At 34.1% G+C, this 26,957-nt stretch overlaps 2 protein-coding genes and 1 long non-coding RNA gene across 9 annotated transcripts in view; 2 read left to right on the plus strand and 1 right to left on the minus strand.

Annotated features, from left to right (window-relative positions):
• Nucleotides 1–26,957, plus strand: part of LOC144835715 (copper-transporting ATPase 2-like) — a 142,685-nt gene that overhangs the window by 69,130 nt on the left and 46,598 nt on the right. Inside the window, exon 22 of one of the 2 annotated variants that reach the window (XR_013611096.1) lies at nt 8,744–8,759. The exons of the other annotated variant lie outside the window; for it this stretch is intronic. The gene's annotated coding sequence lies outside the window, so the exon portion shown is untranslated. Of the gene's footprint in view, nt 1–8,743; nt 8,760–26,957 lie in introns of those variants that run through there. 2 annotated transcript variants of the gene reach the window in all.
• The window catches only part of LOC144835722 (glutamate receptor ionotropic, delta-1-like), a 70,556-nt gene that overhangs the window by 36,595 nt on the left and 7,004 nt on the right, over nt 1–26,957 (plus strand). For 5 of the 6 annotated variants that reach the window (XM_078690797.1, XM_078690796.1, XM_078690799.1 and 2 more), the window contains 12 exons: nt 6,331–6,486; nt 16,248–16,505; nt 17,462–17,658; nt 18,483–18,536; nt 20,339–20,368; nt 22,034–22,082; nt 22,490–22,668; nt 23,122–23,280; nt 23,652–23,771; nt 23,862–23,966; nt 24,415–24,606; nt 24,953–25,280. In XM_078690797.1, the coding sequence (XP_078546923.1) occupies nt 6,331–6,486; nt 16,248–16,505; nt 17,462–17,658; nt 18,483–18,536; nt 20,339–20,368; nt 22,034–22,082; nt 22,490–22,668; nt 23,122–23,280; nt 23,652–23,771; nt 23,862–23,966; nt 24,415–24,606; nt 24,953–25,280 (1,827 nt within the window). The remainder of the gene's footprint in view (nt 1–6,330; nt 6,487–16,247; nt 16,506–17,461; nt 17,659–18,482; nt 18,537–20,338; nt 20,369–22,033; nt 22,083–22,489; nt 22,669–23,121; nt 23,281–23,651; nt 23,772–23,861; nt 23,967–24,414; nt 24,607–24,952; nt 25,281–26,957) is intronic. The other variant, XM_078690798.1, reaches the window with a different exon arrangement.
• Nucleotides 16,264–22,950, minus strand: LOC144835756 (uncharacterized). The gene is made up of 3 exons (XR_013611100.1): nt 22,770–22,950; nt 16,714–16,768; nt 16,264–16,376 (listed from the first exon to the last, which is right to left on the minus strand). It is a non-coding gene; the product is annotated as an uncharacterized LOC144835756 (long non-coding RNA).

Raw genomic sequence — 26,957 nt, forward strand, 5'->3', positions numbered from 1 at the left:
CTGAATATGTAGTGTTTGCAATAGTTAAAACTAACAGCACTGATGACCAAAATATCATTTTCTATGATATAATTTTAATATATATTATATATTATATAATTATTATATAATATAATATTATATATATATAATATATATATATTAATACTAATTACTTGCACTGATGAAGGGCTAGTGTTGCCCGAAAGCTCTGCTAACTTTTCTGGCTGTTTTACTTTATCGTTTTGATTTAGCTTTTCGCTTTTTGTTTGTATCTCCATTGACATCCAGCCACTGATACCCACAGCATTGTCATTTGTTCAGTAATTTGCCTTTGGATTAATATATATTAATATATATATAAACACAAGAGGCAAAGAACATTAATTCTAAACCGCCCGGTGATATACTGAAATTTAATTAATTAATTTGAAACGATAAAGATGAGGAAATCTGTGAGAATGAGAAAAAGTCGCCCCAACCGATTGGTTGGTATATATAAATATAGGCCTATGATGATATAATTTTAAATATGATATAATATACTAAATGATAGAGAAGGGGTACTATCTGCTTTGTATTTATAGTTAGTTTCAGCTAGATATCTAATTGAATTTAATTTGCCTTCAGTTAGAAATCAAATCTCGTATTAGTTCATGTTAGTGGCTTGTTTTTCACAGCTTGACAAGGCTAGGGAAACCCACCGACAACATCGGCTTATTTGCCGCGGCTAGACCTGAATAAAAACCTAGGAAAGCCCATCACCACGGTAGCGGCACAACTATCACCACAATTGTGTGAAATTCAATCCCATGTACGATTATTGATCACAAATTTTACGCGCCATTGAACGCGCATAATTAGCAAATCATTTGGACGAATAATTGCGAGAATTAATTACAATCAGTCTTAATGCACGTGGAAATGTACACAAATTGAAAACTGGCGTTTTAAAACAAGCCACCATAAATTACAACATACGATTATTAAATATAGATTATTTACTTATTACAGTCACAACACAACACAGGAAATAATTGTAACGTAAGCACAAAATACAAATGAGCAAAGTGCACATTTAATGACGTTTGATTATTAAATCGGTCAAATTGTGCACAAAATGAGTGCACTGAACATTAATAATAGTAATTATTATATAGGTCATAGGTATGATGAGTGTGAACGGGGACAGAATCGACCCTGATTCAAACGCAAGGAAGTAAACGCAAGATGGTCACCTCGCTTGTGTTGCGTCTACGTCCTTGCGTTGCGTCCTAGTGGGAACCAAGCTTTAGGGCGCAACGCAAGAATGTGCGAAATTTTGTTTGTGATTGGCCAATTGTGTTGCGCGTTCGTTCCCTTGCGCAACGTCCTAAATGGCAACCAAGTGTTTAATACACCAATTGCTTTTTGCATGCTTTGGCTTCGGAGTGCTCCATGTGGGGGCGCTAGTTTTATTATATTGTAATGACGTAATACAGTCATGGCTCGAAGGAATATTTTAGATTTTAATAGAGATACTCTAGATATTTTATTGAAAACTAAGAAATATTTGTTTCCCATCGGTAACTTGAAATATCGCAACAAAACAGAATGTTGACTTGTGTGAGTGACAGGAGGCAGAAATAAAACTGTTCACAAACTCCCTGAATAATTGACAATCGGTTTTTAAAAGTCGCTAATTGCAGTTGTTGACAACAGACGATGAATAAAAACACAAATTCGAAATAAAGCTATCACAATACGTTTAATAAATATGCATGTTTGTTGTCGATTGTTTACTGACCACTGTTAATGTGGTCATCATTAAACAGAAACTTGACCATAACTCATCGTCATCGATGGTCAATCATTCTGTTCAAACTTTCTTCATGGGATTGACATCGATATGTTGTTTATCTCATTAAAGTTTAAAATTATCACCAACTTTCTACATTTCAATGGATTATATTGCAACTGTTGTTGTGTTGTTGAATCAATCATACAGACAATATATGAGCCGTGTGGGTGCTTAGAAAATGTATAAACCGAGGCAGTTTAAAAAATGGCATAATTTGTTATTCCAATTGGAATTTATAGTTGAATAAAGCTCACTACACTATCAAACTAGTTTGACAAAAGAAGTGTGATGTGCCCAAATATGGTAGTGATATGACGTCATCGTGTTCATATATGGGCACATCACATTTGGTTGTCACATAATGTTTGATAGTGTAGACAGAGCTTAAGGCATGAATGTATTTAATGTAGTACGGTAACATTGATGATCAATTGAAAATAATTCTAAAACCAACATTATAGACCACTAACGTTAGTCATTGTATTGAAACCACCACGGAGAGATACTTGTACGCGCGCGTACAAAAGCCGTATAAGGTATAAATGCATGGTGCGTCAGATGATACGTTGTGGTGACGAATTGTAAATAAAATATGAAATCGGCACTTCTTACGATGGTCAATGATAGGAAAGATAATTATAACCATACTCAACTAAGTTACTTGATTGATGTATGTGTGGATCCCAAACATTCATTTCATTCATCATTCATTCATTTGAAGCTATTATTTCATTAATTGCAAGAAATCATAGAATATTGCGTGGGCTTAGATTGCGCGTGGATATTTAATTTAATGTTATTGCATTGTCGATGCATAGAAATATATGCAAGAAACCTGAACCTATAAAGTCTGAGAGCTGGATCAGGACCAACCGATCGAGAAAATACCCTTAATCCAACTTATGTTTCGTTCCTATTTTTGGTTGAAAATAGACATTAGGATTTCCTTATAAAATGTATTTTTAAACTTATAATACATTTATATTATTGATCGCGTGTCGGATGCAATTGTTAGAAAAGCCGATAAAAATGTAGGCCCTATCGATCGTTACTTTATACAACGCGTGATTTGTCCTGAGTGTAGTAGGTCTATACCAACATAACACACGGAACCATTGTAAACTATGTTACTACACAGTATCCCAGTTAAACACTGTATTTTACCTATCTTACCCGCTTAACACTTCGTTTCCACTCATAACGATTTGTTTGTCAAGTCCGTTTAGATTTTAAAATCTTATAGCACATTTTGTACGCACATCGTCGTCAATCTTTCTCGTGCTGTCACTAACGAACGATCACATGGACGTCTATTTTTTTTTATGCATAAAAAAAGAAACTAGGCCTATATTTCAACCATCTTAAGATTATTGCGGATCTTATCATTAGTGACACAATAAAGATCACATTGAAGAGGGTCCTTGTATACGTAGGCCTAAGTAAATTAAGCAGGCAGTCGTAGTCATATAAGCCTCTGTGTAGTCTTCTCAACGTAAAAGACAAACGTGACATAGTTTAATTAATCAGTGTTTGTCTCATACTACAAGTTAGGAAACTGATCCGTCAAGAAAAAAAAAAGAAGCTGAACATTATTACCAAGTCTGAGGAAGAACCGTAACGAGTAATGCCGTTAGCACATTCAAAACATCAAGTTACCAATTACGCTAAAAATGAAGAATGAATTTAATCATGTCATAGAAACTAAAGGAAACATCAACAAATGTATATAGCTACAGGGAGAGGCTGGTGTTATATAAGAGATCGTTCCGTACATGATAGCGGTTGGCAGTATTAGGCCTATTTCAGGCTTTGCTCATGTCCGTCACATCTGACAATCGAGATGTCTACAAATTGGGCCTTCGTTGACAGTTATTGAATTCGGCGTTCCATACTAATGCTGATGTTAAAGGGCTTTGGACGACATATTTAGAGTCTGCCAAGTTATAATTGACAGTAATGAATTCAGCGTTCCATACTGATGCTGATGTTAAATGTCTTTGGACGACTTAGGGTGTTCAGTCTGCCAAGCTATAATTGACAGTAATGGATTCGGCGTTCCATACCGTACCCAACTGTCTGGAATTTGAGGCAGTGTTGGTATTTTGTTTGCCTCCTTAGGCCAGACCCTTTCTCACTAGATAGATAATGTTATCATTCAGAAAAAAGAGATAAGGAAAGAAACTAGGTCACACAACTTGATTAGTGGTGTTTTATTTAACTTTGGAGGACCACAATTTGATGAGGTTTGATAAAAAAAAAGAAAACTTTTTGTAAATATTTGTCCTACATGATATCGTATATCCTACATGTATATACAATTTATTTATATTAAATTAAAGACTTATGTCAGAAAAAAACAATCATGACTGCTCTGTGTATATTGTCAAATTTCCCTTGCTGTATAAACTCTCTTTCCATGCATCCTCAAGAACGATATATCAATTCTACTCTAGGCCTAGAGTTACACATTATTTACTTTTATGTATTATTTGTATTGGCCTGTGGTTATAATATTTATTAAAATAGTTTTACATAGATTTCTTCTTATGCGCATTTATATTTTCACAATTGCCTAGTTAGAGAGAGAGTTAGAGTTGATGTCTCCTCATTATTGTTATGATTATAAAGCGCCCTTTTATTTCGCTAGTACTGTTTTTTTTTTACTGTAGTCAAGATATTGGAAAGATAGTTTGGAAAACGTAAACGTGTTAACTTTAGTTGACGACAAAACAAAAAGTCATCAAAGAACAAAATGTTGAAAAATTCAACATTATTCTTAATTACGGGACAAAGTAAATTATAGAATATCTTCAATTATGTTCAATCGTGTGTTTAAAAAAAAAGCTATTCTAGCCGAGGGCTTGGATTAGCGTGCTACTACTATCGTGCCGGGTCGGCGTGTTATTGGCGACTAAATCACGGATCGTATTTTCTTTGTCAGCAGTACTTTTTAGTTATATAACAGGATTACACTGCATAAACTAAAATGGTTACAAACTGAAATTTCTATTAAGAAATCTGGACCGGGTCGTTATTCGGTTCAATTAGTTTTCATTATTAGCTATATTTGACGGTTAATCAAAAGGAAAATACAACCTGTATCATGATGTCATTGATGATGTCCTTTTAATTTACGCCAAATACCAATCTGTAACCATTTTGAATTAAGCTATAAAGTTTAGTGTATTTCAGTTAATGAGTTGAGTAATGTTTAACCATGGAGCTATAAGATTATTTGTATAGATCCATGGTTAAATTAAATCATCAGCATTTGATGTGATCGTTTACATATAATCCCAATACAATATTTACAAGTTGGTTTGAAGGAAGGCCTAAGTTATAACCGGTGGTCATCGAGTTAATTGTCTTATACACCTGGGGGAGGATTTGCATCGACGTGAGTGTGCCGTGATTTGTAGGCCTATCGATTAATGCCGATGGAGCTTGGAAGCCGTGGCAATAAAGAGCCTTCGAGTCGATAATCTATCAGTCCATTGTCCCTTTATTTCACCAAAATAAACTATCTATAACGAGTATTGTGATACATGCTGACACATTCGAGTGCGCACACTCATCAGCATTGTGACACGTTCGAGTGCGCACACTCATCAACATTCTGACACATTCTGCGCACTCTCATCAAGATGCTGACACATTTGAGTGCGCACTCTCATCAACATTCTGACACATTCTGCGCACACTCAGAAGATCACATTCACTTGTATTAGTATACTTTGCTACACGTAGAAACATTTCAGTAATTTTCTCCGTTAAAGTAATGATTTCGTCTGCTTATCCCTAAATCCTAACTGCCTGTTTTTAAATCGCTCAGTGATTCGATGCATTACTGTGTTGACATTTATAATGATTTTTATTAGAAGCAATAACATTATAATTATAATTTACAATGTTCCAGAACATGGAGCGTGGATTTGACTAATCTCAAGCAACCAAATACAAGGTCAAATTAAAAATGAATAAATATTAATTAATATTATAGTATAATAAGTATAGCTCTGGTTATAAAGTTTGTATTGTTTATTATATATAAACCTTTGTAACAACATGGATGATAGGCTAGGCCTGACCTCCACTTAGTTTTCGTCAGCGGTAAACGAGCATCGTGGAATATGCCCATTTTTAGTCGCGTGGAAGCGACTCTATAGTTCACTATGTCAGTCGGTCTGTCTGTCTGTCTGTCTGTCGGTCTGTCTGTCTGTCTGTCTGTCTGTCTGTCTGTCGGTCTGTCTGTCTGTCTGTCTGTCTGTCTGTCTGTCTGTCTGTCTGTCTGTCTGTCTGTCTGTCTGTCTGTCTGTCTGTCTGTCGGTCCGGTATCACTATGCATTGTAGCACGCGACTTAATGGCTGTTGGCCTTGTTTCATTTCATCTTCAAAGTACGAAACGTGACAAAAGATTGCAGCTTACATAAAATATAATTATGTTCTTTTTATTATAATAAAGTTACCTGTATATGTGTCTTAACTCATTACGTTTTCAATTTTTTTTTCAGGAGTAATGTTAGAAGATCCAACACAAAAAGAACAAGATATAGTAGAATTAGCTACAAAACAGATAAACGAAGGCAAGGATATTCTAACCAACATTACATTTTCTTATGATTTGAAATTACTTAAGTCTGCAGACACGTATGAAGTTTTAAGTGAAGGTATATATCTTATTATTTTCTTTTTATCATATTTTCGATTATTAATTATTATGTGTTTCTCAATTTGTGATATCAGTGTTGCTAAAACTTTTTTCACTTTCCACTTTAAGTGAAGGTATATATCTTATTATTTTCTTTTTATCACATTTTAAAATTATTTATTATTATGTGTTTCTCAATTTTTGATATCGACGTTTTGCTAAAACTCTTTCCATTTGCGTATCAAAGCTAAAAAACGTTGCTTTATTTGTGATGTAATCCTCACAACTCACTGGGTTGTCTCCATTGCTTGCAGAATATATATTTATAAAATCCATAATTCATATTTCTTTGTATATCTCTTATACAATTATACCTCTCGCCAATTAATAAATGAGAACTCAATTTGTAAGTTGTAAATTGAATCGATTAGATCATAACTTATTACGATATCAATGCAACATAGATTGATTGAATAATAACATATCTTGTTATGTTTTTCTAATCTATCAGATTAGCATGGCTGAATTCAATCCTGGTATTTATCTTTTAGAGTGTTTCTTTTCCAACTTTAGTTTCATGTGACTATGGTATAAATCTCGTCACAAAGGGTAAAGAGAATGCTCGCATAATCCATAACTTTATTATGTCATTTTAACGCTAACCAAGCGTATCTTTATCGTTTACTCTTCTCAAACTTTCAAAACAATTACACATACTCATCTCTATAAACAGAAATGTATGCTTGGTTGTGACTTTGGGCAATCTATGCAGCTAAACTTTAAGTTCGTTAGCTTGGCCACCGCTACATGTTGCCGTAGATCCCGAATGATAAAGGCAGGAAAGCCGTCAGAAGCGATCAAACCCCCGTAGCTACAAATTAGAGCGCATAGCAAAAATCTAGGTTATAAAAACACTACTTATCCTGATTAGATGTCGGTAGACTAATCGTCATATCATTTATTCTTTTAATTTTGTGATATTATTCTAGTCATTACTGCTTTCATTTCATAAAATGCATCCTTTCAACAATCAATCTTTTCATTTATTTGTGCCGGATGTGTTTATCGACGCAAATACTAGAAACGTTCGATTGCAACAATAATTAGAAAACAGTATTTTTGTTATAAAATAAAAACTTTTTTTTTTATAAAAACAAAAAAGAGAATCTCTGTTTAGTGCATGAATGCTAACGCAGCTAACTGGTACAGCATTTTAACAAAATCGTACTTGTTTTGAAATGTCTGGTTATATTACCAGATGTGTCGATGTGATTGTAGCAATTATCGTATTGTTAATATCAATATATTTCTATGTTTTCCCATAAGATATATACAGAAAGATCAGCGTATTAATTGTTGTTAGATAAATTAATTGAAATGAATTAGCATAGGCCTAATAAGTATGTGTAATGTTTTCGTAAACATTAATATTCTTTGCAACATTATCATGTCTAATCAGACAAGAATGTTTCTAAATGTAATTCTTTTTATCTATTTTAAGCAAGCAAATGACTTTATAATTTAATTAGTATTACACTGTACCAAATTGTGGAAAGCGCAGCTAATTATTTTCTTAAAGTTCATAAAAAGATTCTATTCTCGTATAATATTATATAGTAATCAATCAAGTGTCTTCATCGTATGTGTTATTTTATATAAAGCAAGATGATTAATATTGTCATAATTATTTAGTAGTACCTACGTAATTTAAGTTGTTTGCTATCAGTGGATGACACCTTTACGGTTCGTTACCTGCAGAAGAAGATGATGATGATGATCAAAGTATGAGTAATCGGTAGTGAGTTGTGCAGGTTGTGCAGATACTCACTTTACTCTCTCGTACTTATTGAATACAAAAATAAACAATACTTAACCAGCTGTATAGTTAGCTGTTGAAAGGTACTAAGCATGTGACATTTGTATAGTCACACATGTGACATTTGTATAGTCACACAGGTGAAATTTATATAGTCATACATGTGACATTTGTATAGTCACACACCGAGGAGACAAAACTTCAACATATAAAAAAACCCTAAAAGTATCATTTTTAGTCGCGTGGACGCGACTCTATAGTTCACTATGTCTGTCGGTCTGTCGGTCCGGTATCACTATGCGTTTTAGCACGCGACTTATGGCTGTTGGCCTTGTTTCATTAACATTTGAATAAAACATATTACTTTTTAAATAATACAATTATAATAATAGAAAATGTAGGTAGGACTAAATGCCAATCACAATAGTTTCGATTTAATGAATTAAGAATTAAATGATAGGCCTAAAGCTCTGTCTATACTATCATAGTAGTTTGAAAAAAAGTGTGATGAGCCCAAATATGGTAGTTATACAGTATGACATCATCATGTCCATATATGGGCACATCACATAAAGTTTAAAGTGTAGACAGAACTTTAAATGTTGCGGTAAATGCAATAATTGATGTGTGTTCTATGCGTCTTTCCTTGTTTTTGTATTTTCTTTATAACTTTTCCCGAAACATAAACGCATACTTGTGATCACACGAGCCTCTAGATTTTAACAATTCCGAACGTCATGTAGGCCTATTTGTCTAAATTTGAATGACATTCTGGAAATAACACTCTGGATACCACTGAGAGCGGCCAGAGAAATGCCATGAGAGAAACATGATGACGATCTATACTATACTAACATTGATACTTTTATCTAATTTTTCTAATCAAAATAATCATTGTATATGAAAATATATAAACGTATTGGTTTGCTTAATTAAGACGCGTGTTCTATTCCCTTATACGATAGCAAATTACAAATGTTGTAACAGAATATGTTTCTTAAGAAAAATGCATAGCAATTAACGTATACATTTTAACAAAACGATCTTTTTTTAAACACATTTAGGCAGGATAACATAATTCAAAAAAGAAAAGATCACAAAATTTCTGTTTTAAGCTCTGTCTACACTATCAAACTTTGAGACAGAAAAATGTGATATAGACATGACGATGTCATACCACTACTATTATTTGGCCGTATCACTACAATATTTGGGCACATCACATTTTTGTTTGTCAAAATAGTTTGATAGTGTAGACAGGTGGAGTTTAAAGCGAAACGTTTAGCAATTTTTAGCAAGTTTTTTTTTCAGCAAACGGAACTATTTGTTTTAATTATGTTGTGTGCATGTGTTTAATGTGTTCAGTTGTTGTCAAAATGTATAATCATGTGAACTCTATGGAGAATATTCATACGCGTCGTTTATTGACACCAGTGTGTCTGAAATCATTTCAATCTTGTCACATCAGATCATACAATTTGCCATTAAATAAGAAAGAGAGGAATGTGTTAGATGTATAATTATGAACTTGAAGACATTTAGAAAGTTTGCTTAATGCTTAGTCTTAATGTGTTGGTCAGTAATCACACTTAACAGATGTAATTAAAATAAATCCTAAGGCAAACTACTGTAATGACAATGCTATCAGTGGCTGGATCTCAATGGATATACAAATAAGCAAAAATATACTTCTTCTTCTTCCCTATAGACTCCTGGTCTAGGGCATTTATTTGCTCAGCACATAGGTCGGTGGCCCAAAGTACATATATATTATTTACAAAAATTAGATGCAGAAAGAATTATTTCTTTTTTTAAATGCACATAAACTTAATTTAGACATATTTTCAATTAGTCTCATTAATCTGTAACGTTGAGCCTATGTTTATGAAACGATAGTTAACGAACTAAACAATATCAATATTTACTTACCACTAGTCCTAATAATAAGATAAAGTAAAACAGATAAAGTATAACTATATTCTGTACCTATTTCATTCTTGAGGGCCACAATGGAATAAGTTTGACCATTGGTTACTTTTTTGTGCTACCATGAATTCATTTCTGTACTGTTTTTAATGTTATATTGCTTTGAATCCGAATAAAGAAATGCCATATAGAGTTTTTGGAAGCCGCAGCCCTTTTCTCATGAATGTTGAGCCTAATACTGTGTGTATAGCACGGTAGTTAGGAACTAAACAATATTTAATTAAAATGAGTTTGATGAAACTAGAAAATTGTCTTATCGGTATTGTTCATTGTTCATTTTTTTTCCAACATTTGTTTTTTAAGCTGTGTATTGGCCGCAATAATGCCAATTAGTTCAATCTTTGGTGGATTAACTTGATCTCAATTACTGTAGCATATTATAAGTTAATTCTATTCAAAACACAATTATAACAGAACTGGAACAATATGTTATATCTCATTATAAAACAATACAAGTCATAATAAGTGACTTAACGAGTTCCAGTGGTCATATTATCATATAGAACTAATGGTAATGGTCAAATTATAATATTTCCGAAGTAATTTACGTTAGAGAAACGAGGTTGAATTTTTCTAAAAGTTATTGCGATATAATTATTGTCGATGTAATGTGTGTTAATACCTTCACTGTGAAATCCATAATAGACAAAAAATGTCATAAATTATATTATATAAAGATTCTATTACCAGAGAAAATCCAATTGCAATATAATGTTTTTTTGTAAACTGACGCGAATGGTGTAAGTCAATTTTAAATCAATATTGTATAGGCCTACATTTTAGATTCAACATTTGCAAGCGATTTCAACTAAGTTCACACTGCTAATTGTGTATGTCGCTCTTCCTTGTATAAGGCAAAGCAAAGAAAAGGATGTTTTACCATACGAATTTAACATGATTTAAATATGATGTTCCTCCTTTTTTTAACATTTACTTACGTAATATTCAGTTGACTTAAGCTCTGTCTACACTATCAAACTTTTATGTGACAAAAAAAATGTGATGTGCCCATATATGGATATGATGATGTCACCATTTGTACATATCACTACAAAATTTGGGCACATCACACTTTTTGTTGTCACACTAGTGTAGACCAGGGAGATGTAAAATATTTTACATCTCCCCGTGTAGACAGAGCTTTAGAAATATATTAAACACGTGATCGGTTAAGATACATTCATACGAGTTCAGAAGGATCGGTTCTTAACTATTTAGCCCTCCGGTTAATTCAGGTGTGTACATGTATGTACAGTAGGCCTATAAGTGTTAACGGAAGACATACCAACTCTAGTTCCCCGTCTTTTACAATACTATTCACCTATCTCATACCTTTCTTTTTGATGTAAATATTACTAGTGAAGTTATCTCAGCTGTTCTGTCCAATTTACTCAACCAACTGCAAAGTGTCACAGATTCAATTTACCGCATAGCCCTACACAACCATACGGGCAAAACAAGCCCCGTAACGGTAATATTATATAGAGATATCACATCGTTAGGATAAAGTGACTTATACTATGATCAGTAATATATAAAATATGAGTCTCTTATCGGGCACGTGACTGTTGTCTACGGGACGAAATTGGTATCATGTGACGACCCTTCCGTTATTTTAACGGTGGAAACATGCTTGCTATGTCTGCAATATTATAATTATTGGTAGTTTTACTTACGGTACCGTATACCTTGTGGTCAAAGCGTGTTGCCACCATAAAATGTTACAACCGAACTGTCGGATTTTTTTTTTACTATGAATAAAAAAGCTTTAGTAGTGTCTTAATGTAAGTACTATATCAAAATAATAAATTATCTTATTTGAAAATTACAAAAAATGGATGCAATTTTACATATTAAAAAAAACAAATGCATTTCAAGTCATTAGTTGCACTCTGATGAGATATTATACTCGATAGCAAATTACATTTCCCACCAACAAAATTAAATCAGTTGATTTATGAATTCTATGAATAAGTTTATAAGTTTATCTTATCAAGTTCATAAAAAAAAAAGGAATCAGCGGAGAATTATGTTAAGTTCATGCACTAAAGGTGTTTAATATAACATTTGTGTGAAGAAAAAGGTAAATTTACGAAGAATGACAAAGGTGATAATACTTCTATTTGGTAAGATGACTTCTCTTTACTAACGAAATTGTACCAAATACATTTAAGCTTTTATCTATTTTTTTTATAAAATTGTCACTATGTCACTTTATTTTATGTTTCAGGCTTGCCCAACACAAGGTCCTCCTTCATAGGGATCAAGCCTTCTTTCAATGTTTCTTTGTCATTTTATGTATCTCCTTTTTTTTGTTACTGTCATTGATAGTAAATAAATGTTTAAAAGCAACAAAAAAATGTAAATGTTTAAATGCAGAATTGTCAAATAATCAAACCATAAACAACTTTTAGCTACATATCAACTTTGATATTTAGTTACAATTTAACAGAATTCCAAATAGGGATCAATAGAATTTAATAAATATCATTTGATAATCCTAGGCTGAATGTGACATTTTGTAATTTTTATTTCAAAGAATGTAGTTCAACAGGATTGGAAGGTGAATTTCGTATTGACATATTTGGCAACATGAAATAATACTTTATGTTGAAAATTAATTATAATGCAAACAGATGTTACATAAATAAATTCACATTTCTCAAATCATAATTGCCTTTTACCCTTTTGGCAAAATGTAATGGAATTTGAATTTATTGTCTATTGCGTCACTTTTGGTATTAGGTATTTCTAAGATGCCTTTCATGTTGCCTTCACTGTAATGTAAACAATTTCGAAATGTACAAATATCTTTCGTAGGCACCATAATTGTAAATTGCTGCAAGTATAAGTTGAAATATTTTAGATACTCAACGTTTTATCAGCGACTAAATCGACGAAAGGGGTTATTAAAACATTCATATGGTAGCCGAACCTTGTGCGCTGTTGGCAAAAGTTGGGTAGACCATAACATTTGAGGAATGGTGACGAAATTTGGACATTGTCTACCGTTATATTATTTTTAAAAGAGAGAAAAAATGTATTATGTCCGGTTATTAGATGATTAATATCAATTTTTTTGGGATAAGTTGTTTGATTTTGTAGAAATCCGCCCTGGTCCGGATAATATGAGTTTTGGCCGATCACGACGTGCCATACTTTATCTCTTCCCTGACGTGCCATACTTTATTAACAAAATAGTGTGCTGTCCATCTCTTTAATTACTAACATCATGGGCCGTTGTAATGTTACGAACTTTAACTTAGGATGACACGAAACTAATGAGGGCTGTCCGTTCAATTTAAAGTGAGCTGCAAGCAATTGTGAGAAAGTTCGAACTGTGACAAAGATATACACGGCGGCAAATTGAAGTTAGTTCTACAGATGGTTGATTTGATAACACGGTAGAACCCTTATTAAGGGGACACTTTGAGGACCCAACAAAGTATCTTAAGGCTAATTTACACAGACAAGTGGTAACGGTAAGCGGAAACCGCGTAGCTTGTCCCACGTAGAATCTGTCCGAGTAATTCTAGTCGTCGCCATCATTAACTTTACATTGACTCAACTTACCTTCAACCGAAATATTACTTATAATTAATTTTTATTTTAAGAATTGTTTATTTGGCTTCTCATTAATTATGTATTAATGTATACAGTCTCATGCATGCATGCTTATAACTGTATTTCTTTTTTAGATAACGTTTTACTCAGCTATTGTTAATGAATGTTAATTATTTTCACTTACTTCCTTTTTATGACTTTAATGTGAACTCTGAACTTACTAACAACAATGATATTTCTAACATGACCTTTAATCCAGTTAATTACAATGAAAATGACAAATATGATGAAACTTTTGATCAACAGTTACCCTAGATGAATGCAGCTTTTATGATTATTCACAATTTAATTCTAAGTTTAATACATCCTTTAATACTAAACTATCTCTCCTGCATCTTAATATTAGAAGCATTACGCACAAAGTTAACGATCTCAAATGCCTTTTGAATTCAACTAATAACAAATTTTCCATAATCGGTATCAGTGAAACCATGGATACCTCCATGGTGAAACATGGCTTAATGAAAACTCCCCTATACCTTTCATTAACAACTACTCATTCTTTGCAAGCAATAGATGCAATAATCAAATTGGTGGAGGAGTTGCATTTTGTATACGTAATGATATCAGCATTACAATTCGAAATGACTTAAAATTACTAGACGACCTTTCCGAATCACTCAATTCAAAGACGAAAAATGATATTATAGGCATTATATACAGAGCTCCTTGTGGAGGGCTAGATTCTTTTACTAAATCTGTTGATAATGTATTAACCCAAATTAACAATGAAAACAAAAATTGTCATCTCATGGGAGACTTCAATATTGATTTATTAAAATTCCATAACCATAAATTAATACCTACCTATAAATACTCTAATACTCACACGTTGTGTGTAAAAATGGTCATAAGGAATAACATAGATTCTATATTTGTATACCTTTACCGCTTGTCCGTGTAAACTGGCCTTTATTTGAAGCTAGTTTGTCGAGTAAAATGTATGGCAAGTTATCAAGTGTCCCCTTGAACAGTAAAGTTTCATTTAAATATTTATTCAATAAACATAATTTCAATCGTTAGTTTTAATTTACACCAAGAAAAGGCACAATTTGTAATTCGCGCGCATTCACAGGTGCTGATTACTCTTGTGGATCTCATTATAGTATTGGGAATTCATTCCTATAAAAGGACTCTTCGTGTTCTTGATTGTTTCATTCTTAAATTATCTAGGCCTACTACTTTAGGCCAATAAATAGTGCCTAAAACCAAGCTTGGTCCCGCGTAAATTGACCAGCCGTGACATAACATAATACATCGTACGCATCACCTACAACATGTTATGTCCGGTATTGAACCCCTAGTGCGTGTGTCAATGAATGGTCATGACACAGCTTACTCTAGGAATTGATCTTAGCAGTTGGCCCTCCAAGACAGTACAAATACATATGGTCAGTATAATTATATCTCGACCAAATCTCAATCAGTGTAATCTGTACAATGATGCTGTCTTCTTGTCACTAATTCTACGCTGTAATGTTTGGGATGTGTCTTCATCCAATTTCTGGTCCGTTTTTTAGTAGGCCTACTGACGTTTCATTTGGAAAGGTTAATAGAGGGGAAACAATTGTCATGTTGGAACCAACTGAACTTTTTTGTGAAATATTGAGATATATTTTTAAATAATCACTTAGATATTAATAAAAGTTGTGTGTTTAATGATAATAAGGTTTATCGCAAATAGCTTGATTTCGTGAGGAACGTCATTGCACAATGCATGATGGGAAGGGTTTGGGAGAAAATGTCACGACACTTACGTACAAACAACAAATCACGTACGTACGCGTCGTGACGTTTGCTCCCAAACCAATCCCATCATGCGTCGCGCACGCTATTTGCGATAAACATTATCAATTTCATTCTCGACAGAAACGAACCCTTAACATTGGCTTTGAATAGTTCACTGTGACTTCATATTATACCAAATTATTTATCAGCTTCGACCGTATGCCTAATGAATGATAACATGTCTGATTTTAACGTCAATTCAAATCACCTTTAAAGTGGGACGCTAAAATGAATCAAGACGCAGAATATTTACATCGAAAGTAACGCGTTGAATAAATCAAGTGTCGACGCGTCTGTACCTAGGGAAATCTCAAACGCCCTGCTACTCGACCGATTATATGGTTTTAAGTATCTGTACGTGAGATGAGTTCGAGAAATAGACGTATCGTTCTCAATCTGCTCCCTTTAATTCTGACCTTTTAAAAATCCTAATTACATTCTGAACTACTTAATGTTAAAGATTAATGTAAACTTGTTGAATCTTTGTATTACTTTCCTTTCAGATAAAGTACTTAGCTACCAACTTCTCTAAAATGTTCTGTAAAATTTCATCTTCTTTTCCACAGTTTGTTCATGGATAGAAGACAACATAACGGCGCTGGTGTCGTCTGCAACGTGTGAAACAAATCTAGCCATTCAATCAATAGCTGAAGAATATAACATTCCGCATTTTGCTGTACCTAAAGATAAATGTCCTATAGAAAAAAATAACAGTTTTACGGTCAGCATCCGGCCGTCGTTTGAACATCAAAACGTAATGCTATTTGAAATTATTAAACGTTTGGAATGGATCAAAGTATGCATATTTTACGACAGTGATATTGGTAAGAAATGTTTCCACATACTCCACTACTGTTTGTTATGAAACAATTGTCACTTCATTCATTCATTCATTTATTCATTCATTCAATAGAATCCTTTTTTTAGAAATCATTCCACATGCGATGAATATTTATGATATTATTTATATTAAATATGTTTTCATATTTAGAAAATAAGGTTTTCACAATTATTCATTTTTAATCATCTTACCGTATGTCGTACTTTCATGAGTTATTGTGATGACGCCACAACCATGGAAAATAATCTGTATACAGCAAAAAAAAACCATTTATCATTAGAAATACTGTTCAAAAATTAAACATTCGTGCATGTAATTCAGATTAAATAGAAAATTGAATTATTCAGAATAAATATTAACTCGCCCTATGCTTCCTAAATTTAGTCTCGTTAAGGCCAACTCAAACAATTGAACATGTTTAAAGTTCTCTCGACGACCTAAAAACTACGCCCGACGTTTCGTCGGGCCTCGTCGTATGACGCTGTCTGAGTTGGCCTTTATATGTGGCTTACGTACGGCGGGTACATACATAAAGTGTACATGAACCGTGTTTATACTTTATGAATAGTGGATGTATATATTTTATTTATTCACGAGACTGGTGTATACAGCACAACTCGTTCAATCAATATTGATTGTTTTTACACAAGTTCGTGATATTAAAAAGTAGTGATATATTAGGGCTAGAGAAAAAGATTGTACTAAGACAGCCCCATGACACCCACAACTGGCGTAACGGCTATGGGCGCTCACTGGGGCCCGGAGCTCATGGGGCCCCTGAGCAGAATCCAGAGGAAAACAGTCGAAATGTGCTAAAAACGTCTGAGGGCCACTAAGGCTTCCTAAACCTCAGGCCTCTGCCACAAACCCCGCAATCACAATGATCTGATTATCAATAATGATGTAGTGTATTATAATTTTTTACTTTTTAAATTTTAGCTTTTAGAAATGTAGAAGACATGTTAACAGAAGCGTCGAACAAGAATTATTATCTGGAAGTAGTTCTGTTTCGTTTGGAAAAGAACAAGACCGGTGAACTTGATACGGTGTCATCTTTAGACCTGGCTAACAAGTCGTCCATAAAGAAGATGATTGTATTCTGTAATACTATGAATAGTTTAAAATTATTACAAAGGGTGAGTCTTATAGCCCGTTCATGATTAGTTGCTTACCCGGGTAAGTTGGCTACATGGACCAATTATCGCTAAGTTTAGTAGATCACCAACATACCCGGTAAATAACAAGCCTTAAGGCCAATTTACACAGAAGAGTGGTAATGGTAATACAAATATATAATCTATGTGACCATTTACACACAACGCGGAGCGGTTTCCGCTCAGGATAGATACAGATTTTACGTGGGACAAGCTACGCGGTATCCGCTTACAGTTACCGCTCGTCTCTGTAAATAGGCCTTTAAAGTCGAATTAAATGTGGGACTATTTAAGCGTCAATGGGTTATATTGTTTGCGAAAGACCGCGACTTCAGCCACCGATTGTGGCATGTTGGGAAGCAGACATTCCCCGAATCTCAAATTATTGTTGTCTTCTTTATGTTGTTAATATTCCTTTGATTTTGTCCGTTACAAGATTTAATCGCCGTCTAAACTTAAGACCTGTCTACACTATCAAACTTTATGTTTAAAAAAAAGTGATGTGCTCACGGTGGTAGTGCTATGCTTAAATATGGTAGTGATATGACATCATCATGTCTATATATGGGCACATCACATTGTTTTTTCACAAAAAATTAGATGTGTAGACAAGACTTTGGCAGAGTTGACAAATTCCGCTATCATCTAATCCAAACGTTATAATCGTTTACTGTTTTCAACAAAAGTCTATGTTATAGAATAAAAAGAGTGATATCGGAGTTATTTTACAAGATATTTAGTTTATCTTAATTTGTTAGCATGACGAATTAAAATCAAGCTGTTATTTTTATTTTTTTTTTGTACAGGCAGCTAATCATGGCATGGCTTCTGGCAATTACAAGTGGATTGTAACAACGCAGGTATGCAATTTGACACGTTTATCTCTTCCCCCTCCCCCCCCCCCCCCCACCTTTAACGAAGCTGCCTAAAATATAAACAATATATATTTTCATTTTAAAAATTGCATTCATACTTAACACAAAAAAACTCTATATATTCAAGTTTTTAGATATGATATACTTTATAAATAAACCTAATATGCTTTGCTTCGCCACGTTATGTAAAATAATATTTTAAACCGTTGTGTTCATGTTTTAAATGTCCTGGCACTTATATAATATATCTTACGGTATATCCAATCGCTCCTTAATAATAAAACGGCGACTATCCTAACATCTTATAACGATTTGATATATAATACTAAAAGTATACGTTAATTGAGTAAAGCACTTTGTAAGATTCACCTAAGCCAAGCTATTATGCATATATCACTTAGCTATTGACATTATTAACAAAATAACTGGGGAGCGTACCTAGCTTACCGCTATAGATTATTACCTAGAAGTAATGCCATCATATTTACGGTAATGCAACATCCTTAACTGGTGAGAGTACCCAGCTTACCGCTATAGATTATTACCTAGAAGTAATACCATCATATTTACGGTAATACAACATCCTTTAAGTGTAATGAGACCCGGGTGAATTACATGAGTTTGTTTTATCATGGATTTCTACCTACAATTGATTACCCTGTGTTTTAGTTCCCGATGGACAGAACACTTGTTCATTTAAAATTGCCAAGTTAATTACGATTTATTGTGTTCGACGGAGATGTGACTTGTTTGTGGAAACTTTTTCATTATATTCTCTAATAGGTCGCAATATGTCCAATTACCAATCTAACTTAGTTGAGACTTAACTTAAGAAAGGTGTTTAACCGCCCTTTTCGATTTGTTCTCAGAAACAAGCTAAATGTTCACCTCGTAAATTATTATAATAATCAACAAAATCATCACTCTAGCCATGATCAAATCATGGAAAAATTAATCACTCTAGCCATGATAGAATTTAGGATATATAGCGTTACTCATTCGTAAGGTGACATTTAATAAAAGTTTAAGAGACCTTCGCGATCTAACCGTTAAACAAAATAGCTATTGTAAACTATTACGCTAATTCAACATCGACTTTACGATAATTAATTTTCACAATAAGTATCTAGACACTTTGAATAATAATACATGGGTGTTTTGTGTTTTTGCACGCTTATTCTGTATCCAATTTTATTTATTATAATGTTTGTATTCAATAATTGTGTATGATGAACGTACTACAATATGCCTATACTTTACTAAAGCTCTATCTACACTATAACACTTTATGTGACAACAAAATGCGATGTGCTCATATATGGACATTATGACTTGTAATATCACTACCATATTTGGGCACATCACACTTTTTTGTCAAACTAGTTTGATAGTGTAGACAGAGCTTAATAACAGTCCTTTACCATTGTCTCATCGTGTCACGGCACGCGTGCATTGTGCGAGGACCACTCGATACCAGATCTCAAATAGTAGGAAATGGTGCTCTCGAGGATGTTACACTAGCAAAATACACGCCAATGTAACGGATTGTCTTAGAACTGTAGGCCTATTTTACTGCGATCGCATGGTTTTTACTTTTGCACAAAATACAATTATTATTATTCACACAAATCATCAAAGGGCAGCTTCGTTTTCCTCTTGGGTAAACTAAAGTTAATTAAATAATTACAGTTTACATACATTGATGATTAAAGCAAGCTCCGCATTTTATTGTTTAACGTCACAGTTTAACATAACACATTATCTTTACTTTCTATTCTCACGCACAGATGAGTCGGGATGAGGTGCGCCCTCTAACGGTTGGTTTGTCACCTACTGTTTCTTTAACTACTTATGTTTTTATTTTGTTAATTATTGTATTCATTTCGCTAAAAAACATTATAGTAACTTGGTATTCTCTGTTAGGTTCTTGGTGACGGAGCTATTTCTATACCTTGTTTTTCCTATTTGTTCATCCCGTAACCGTGAAAGATGTTAACATTCTTTTCTTCCAGATATTCGTATAATTTTCCAAGTGATTTTAATACTCACTGTTTTGTTTCTTTGTGTCACAAACCGCATGACATGAACCCAAAGACTGCTTGTTTAAATACCATTTAATCACGCCCTCTAGTGCTGCACTTCATATGAGTACATCAATAACATTAATATAATGTTAATAACTTTGTGTTCAGTTGCACCCAAATTCGACTGCTTTAGAAACAATAATTGGATCACAGTGTTTGATATTAAACGTAGTTTTAATAAACTGGCCGCCATGTTTCCTTGCCATGCAAAACACATTATTCTTTACATAGACCTAATGCTTTTTTTTTTGTAAATGTGTTGCCAATGCAATGGAAGCTATTTCATAGTATGTACTCATGCTGTAGGCCTAAACGGTAAAAAGTACAGTACTGTTTTACTGTTATATATTACGAATGGGATCATCCTACCACTTCCAATTTCGTTGCACATATTGTAGTCTTTCACACCACACCCATTACCCTAGTCTGGGTTGACTTGATATTATTAATATTTTGGCACATATGGCGTTTCATACGTGTACTACTTGAGCTTGTTAACAAACATCAAAAAGCCTCAAAATAACTATAGACTTGGGGCAAGTCTACCATTCCCCTTTATTTCTTGAAGTTGCGAATCGAGCATGCGTAGTTGTGAAACTATGAAATGGCTTCTATTGGTTATTGTTTATTTAACGGAAATAATCTGGCGCGTAGACCTAATTATGCTCGTCTATAAATACATTAACCATACAAAATGTAAAACATGTAAATGTGATAGTGTTGTTTGTAATCTCCCTCCTGTGTATATGTATGGATAGTCAGGTTAATGGTTAGTACTCTCTTAATGCGCTTGCGCAAACGTGACTACATGACGTAATAACTTGTGTTGCTACATGATGTAGCAACGATGCACAACTGATGCAGCATGACATGCGAATGAAATAACAGTGTCTGTTTAGCACTCTGATGAAATAATGGGTGTTGTACAGTAGCACGCAAGCGTGGCAACCAGTGTACGTCGCTACTTTCTTTGAGCAAACAACAATCGTGTAACGCATCAATGAGTTCCTGCATGGCGTAACAATCGTTGCTCCAAAAGTCATGTAGCAACAACTGTGACGTATCGTCAAGAACGTGACGTCACGTATATTGTCACGTTTCCACGTACCAATACTTGTATTTCACGTTTGTTAATAATTAATCACGTTTTAAAACAGTTGTTATCCAAAAATATCCGTAGCTTTTAAACTTTTGACATAATTTCTTTGAACAAAAGTGTCAAATATTTGAAAGAAAGACTTAAATTATAATTAAACTTAAAACATACACTAATTGTTGCAGTTATTGTCATTAAACGCAATACAGTATCGTATACGTGCATCATCTAGGTTGGTGGTTAAATCGTGTTTCATTTTTTACAATAGTTTGAAAATAAAAAGAAATATAACTTTCTTTTAGGAGTACCCGAAAGGAGAAGTAGTACCCACTGAGAGTTTTGATGAGGTTAGTTGTAATTCAAGTTCATTTTTTAGCGTGCGCATGAATGACCTTTTGTAAATGTAAATAGGGGAATAACTTGCGACTTGAAGCCTACTGGGCTGAATTGCGCACAGGTGTGGACGACACATACCACAACTTTCTACTCCCCTAAGGGTCCCTTCGTGTCGAGTGCTGCCCCAAACGGCGCCCGTTCGTATGTCCACAACGACAGGGGCTGAATGGACCAGTACACGGGGTAACCCCTACTCTTCGCAAAGATAGTACTGAGGTACTGAGTTCTTTAAAGTGCACACGAGCCAGATGTGTTTTGACTCGTCAGTTGCGTATATTGGTGATTTCGCTTTGTTGGCTAATGTGCCAATTTTGTACTAGATTCGTTAAATATTCATTCTTTTGTTATAATTTAGACAACAGGGGATGAGTTAAACTTCTTTAACTATTCGGACACGGGGATTATGACGTTGTTACGACACGAGATGCTAATCAAGACTGAACCGAAAGAGTTCGTGGAAGCCTGGAGAAGCCTGCATCCACAACTCAACTACGACACCAACCAGACCGTCATCACGCCCAGCCCTCTTGGAGATATCCAGGTGCGTCGTAGACGAAAATAATTGGTCAAATATTTACTCTACTCTAACGTAATTATACTTTATACATTGCAAACAAAAGTGGGTCTCGACGTTCAACTTACCAAGGCAATCTAAGAATTAACAACATGATGCTGAGCTCCGGTGATCAAAGGGTTTGTATGTGGCTGCGACACGATCATTTCCTCGCCTCCTAAACTTGTTGACTGATTTTCGATTGGCCAATTGGCTTTCCTAATATTAACAGACCACAACGCGGAGAATATGTACATTACGGTATTTGTCGCAGATCAAAGGACTGTTACAATAACATATCTTCCATATCTCTCTGTGACCAAGTTCATTGTTATTTAGTTAATTATTTTAGTTAATCTATTCTAGTTATTACAAAGCACACGTACTTGCTCATTATTCGTCAACATCATTCCATTTATTAATAAACTTTTTTATATGTAGGTAACGGCTGCGTATTTGTACGATGCAGTCCGGTTTGTAGCAACCGCCATGGATCAACAAGTCAAACAAAGTTGGGACAACCCAACGAAAAATAAGTGTTTACGAAGAAAGAAGGACATTTGGGAGACAGGTTCGAAGCTAATGTGTACTGTCCGATCGGTATGTAATCGACGTCATCATAGTTTATGTTATAACCGTCTTAAACTATCTATTCAAATCGAGAAACGCTGATTTTAAGAAAAACGCACCAATGCGTTATACAAAGCGTTTCTAACCCTGTTTTTGCAGTCATAACGCCAAATGTATTTTATTTAAAGGACAACTTGACCGAGAACCATATTTTAACAACGTATTAGGGATGTACATATGATTCCAGAACAATTGCGATATTTACGATATCGCCGTCGCCGTAAATTGCTGTGACGTCAGAAGTCCTTTAACGTTATCGCGCATCCACTATGTTACTGCAGACAATATAGGCCTATATCATGTGATCTAACAAAATATTTATTATCTACATTTTTATAAAGATGAAACCGGTACCAGGTCTCACGGGATTGATTAATCTCACAAAATCTGATGAAAACAATTATGTTGCTATGGAAGTCCTAACAATTCAACGGACAGCAAATATTTTGTCGTCGGCAAAGGTAATTATTGGTGATCTTTGCGTGATTCTCAACCGTGTACTCTAAATCATTTTTTAAAATCATCCGTAATGATGTTTTCCTTTTCTACAGGTTGGGACTTGGGATCCAGCCAACGGAGTCAACCTAACAGGAAGACTTTTTGTTTTCAAGAATTCGTTTCCACCAAATAAGACCCTGCGAATTGTTACAATTGAGGTAGGTCAAAAGGTCACGTTGCAAAACATACAAAGACTCGAATAAAGCGTTTACAGACGGAAGAACTAGTGCCTGCCGCGTGTCGTCAAGAAACGAGTTGTGTGACTTTTCTTTTTCACGACGTACGTCATCATTCTACACGTGACGTGTACACAACACGGAAACGTAAAACATAGCTAGCTGCGTATTTGCGCGTGACGCGTCGTGAAAATGAAAGGCCGCGTTATATTAGGAAGAGTTCTTGCCTCCTGCAAGAAGAGCGCGAATTTTGAACTAATGTTAAACCACGAGAAACCTAAATATTGTATCAACTCATTTAAAGAATAGCAAGAATTGTCTATTAATATAAATTATCTAAAAATCAATTTTTTATAGTCTGTTGGTATGTGCTTTTTTTTTTAGATATATAGGTTTATAATACATTCTTCCTTTTCTTTATTTGTTATAGGAAGCACCGTTTGTTGTGAAAGAGGACACAGTCGATGGGCCCAGACATACCGGGTTTTGTATTGAGTTGATAAAGAAAATTGCAGAAGATTTGGATTTCAAATATCAAATATATGATGTGCCAGACAAACAATACGGTGTGAAGGAGGGTGATGGGACTTGGAATGGACTCATTGGAGAGGTTTACTATGACGTAAGAGGCTGTCTTTGTTCAGTATTTTATGTAACTGGATTTCAAAGTATATGAAATGTATTGTTTGAAGGTTTGCATGGCGAAATCAAATGTTGATATAAAGTTTATAATTTACGGTAGCCTACACCACGTATTCTTTAGTTCTGAAAAGACCTTCGGTTTCTCGACGTTTCGATCAATATGCTTTGATCGTCCTCAGGAATGAGAATGAGAATGAATTCTTAATCACATACATAACATTTTTGAAGAGTTTGTAAAGGGCACGGAACATCCTTTGTTAGTATTAAGTGTTATTGGTGTTTAGTATCAACATACATAGCCTAGTATGATTCTTTTTTTTTTACAGCGGGCAGACATTGCGTTGGCCGGTATGATTATTAATTCAGATCGAGAGGAAGTGATCGATTTTACCAAGCCATATATGAACTACGGCGTGGGAATATTAATGAAAAAACCTCAAGAGCAACATAACGTTTTCGCTTTTCTCGATCCTCTCGCTTGGACGGTTTGGTTTTCGATTTTGGCAGCGCTGTTTGTAGTTGGCATTCTTGTGTACGTTTTGGATAGACTCAGTCCTTATAGCAGTTATCGAAGTAGTGATAGAAGCCCGGATGTTGATGATTTCAACTTTAGGAATAGTATGTGGTTTGCCTTTGCATCGTGTATGCAGCAAGGTTCGTCTAAATATTTACCTCCCTTATTTTTAAACCATTTTTATTTTTAAATTATTTTAATATGCATTGCGACAATCATCAGTTGTTTAAATTAAAGTATAGATATGTGCCTAAAGCCGATTTTCAACTAGGAGAATGTGTTCGCGCGAATCGAAGGCGTCAGCTAATACGCATGCGTAGAGAAGGACTTCGAAGATATAAACATGAATACGCATGCGTACAAGCTGGCGCTTTCGATTCGCGCGAACAAATTCGCCTAGGGGAAAATCGGCTTTAATTATCTTTGATGACGTATTACTGTTGTTAGTGTATTTTATGAATATATTGATATGTTCAGTTTTAATTGACTTGCATTCGATTTTGAAAACATCATTTTGGTCGTGACAAGTTTGGGGGAAATTCCCTTTATACGAGATGATTAATACATTACAATTAAAGCACATATTAATTAGCTTATTAAACCTACAATATTTATATTAATTTGTGTTTTTTTTTGTTGTGCTTAAATAATTTGTTTAAATAATTGGTCGAAGGGACGAATACCTCTGGGATTTGTGTCTGCTGCTTCAATTCTATGAGAGGACAATTTGCTCAACAAATTTTTAATTTTTATGTAATACTAGGTTTAAACACGTTCATTCATCGTGTTTTAATTGTATTGCAATTTTTCGCAGGTTTAGAAATCGTTTGACGCATGCGTAGTTTGTTTTTTCTATTCCCTAACTTATATAAGGACAAGACTATACTAGAGGTATTTGCCACAAGACAGAAGTTTATTTCAATTTTAAAGCTACATATTTTCTTGATTCTTACATTTTCTTTATTTGCATACGTTGCGTTCGATTTTGTTAACAGCTCCGTGGAAATATGAGCGAATTCACACACAAACAGGCAAATATCTCTTTTGTCGTCTGCGCCTTTGCTAATTTGCATGTAGTTGGCAGGTGCGCCCTCAATCGCATGGGTTGAAGCTCTTTTTTTTTCATTTCACTACCTTGCATCCATGCTCCTTTCATTCATTTTTTTATCTCAATTTTTTTTATCACAATCTCATATCTTTCTCCTTCTTAAACTTTGTGCATGTTTTCGCGTGCAGTGACTGTCTCCACTTTTATTACGAATACTATATATAGATTTCAGTGGTTCCAAATCCAAACATTAATGACGTCATTATAGTTGCATAGTAGATACATTTCTATTCACCAATTTTCCTCTATCGGTCATCGTTTTTATTCCATCATCTTCTTTCATTCCTTGAAACAAGTTACATCATACTGTAGAAAATAATTATTTAAGTAGAAACATTAGAAGTAATGTTTGTTTCTATCTGCCGTGATCTGCATGTGTTTGCAACTATGGTGTACTATAATTCATGTTATTATGAGATGATAGACAGAGAAAACAAATTAACTTCATCATTATAAGCGAGTGTAACTTTTAATTTACTTATGAGCCTAAGCCTAAGAACGAACACCGCTTTTCAATACCCGTTAGAACATGCTAAATTTCAAGCTTTTAGTAAAAGACGCTTCTAGAATAACAAAAAGCTTTAGAGATAGATTTTTACTAATTTATTAAAAACAATAAAAACTAATTTTTTCTGTAAATTTGGCATACCTAAACTTGATTAACTTGCTCTTTTATTCGATTCAATGCCTTCGTTCAAAACACCCAGGC

The sequence above is a fragment of the Antedon bifida genome, chromosome 2 (assembly GCF_963402885.1).
Source record: "Antedon bifida chromosome 2, ecAntBifi1.1, whole genome shotgun sequence".
NCBI lineage: Eukaryota > Metazoa > Echinodermata > Crinoidea > Comatulida > Antedonidae > Antedon > Antedon bifida.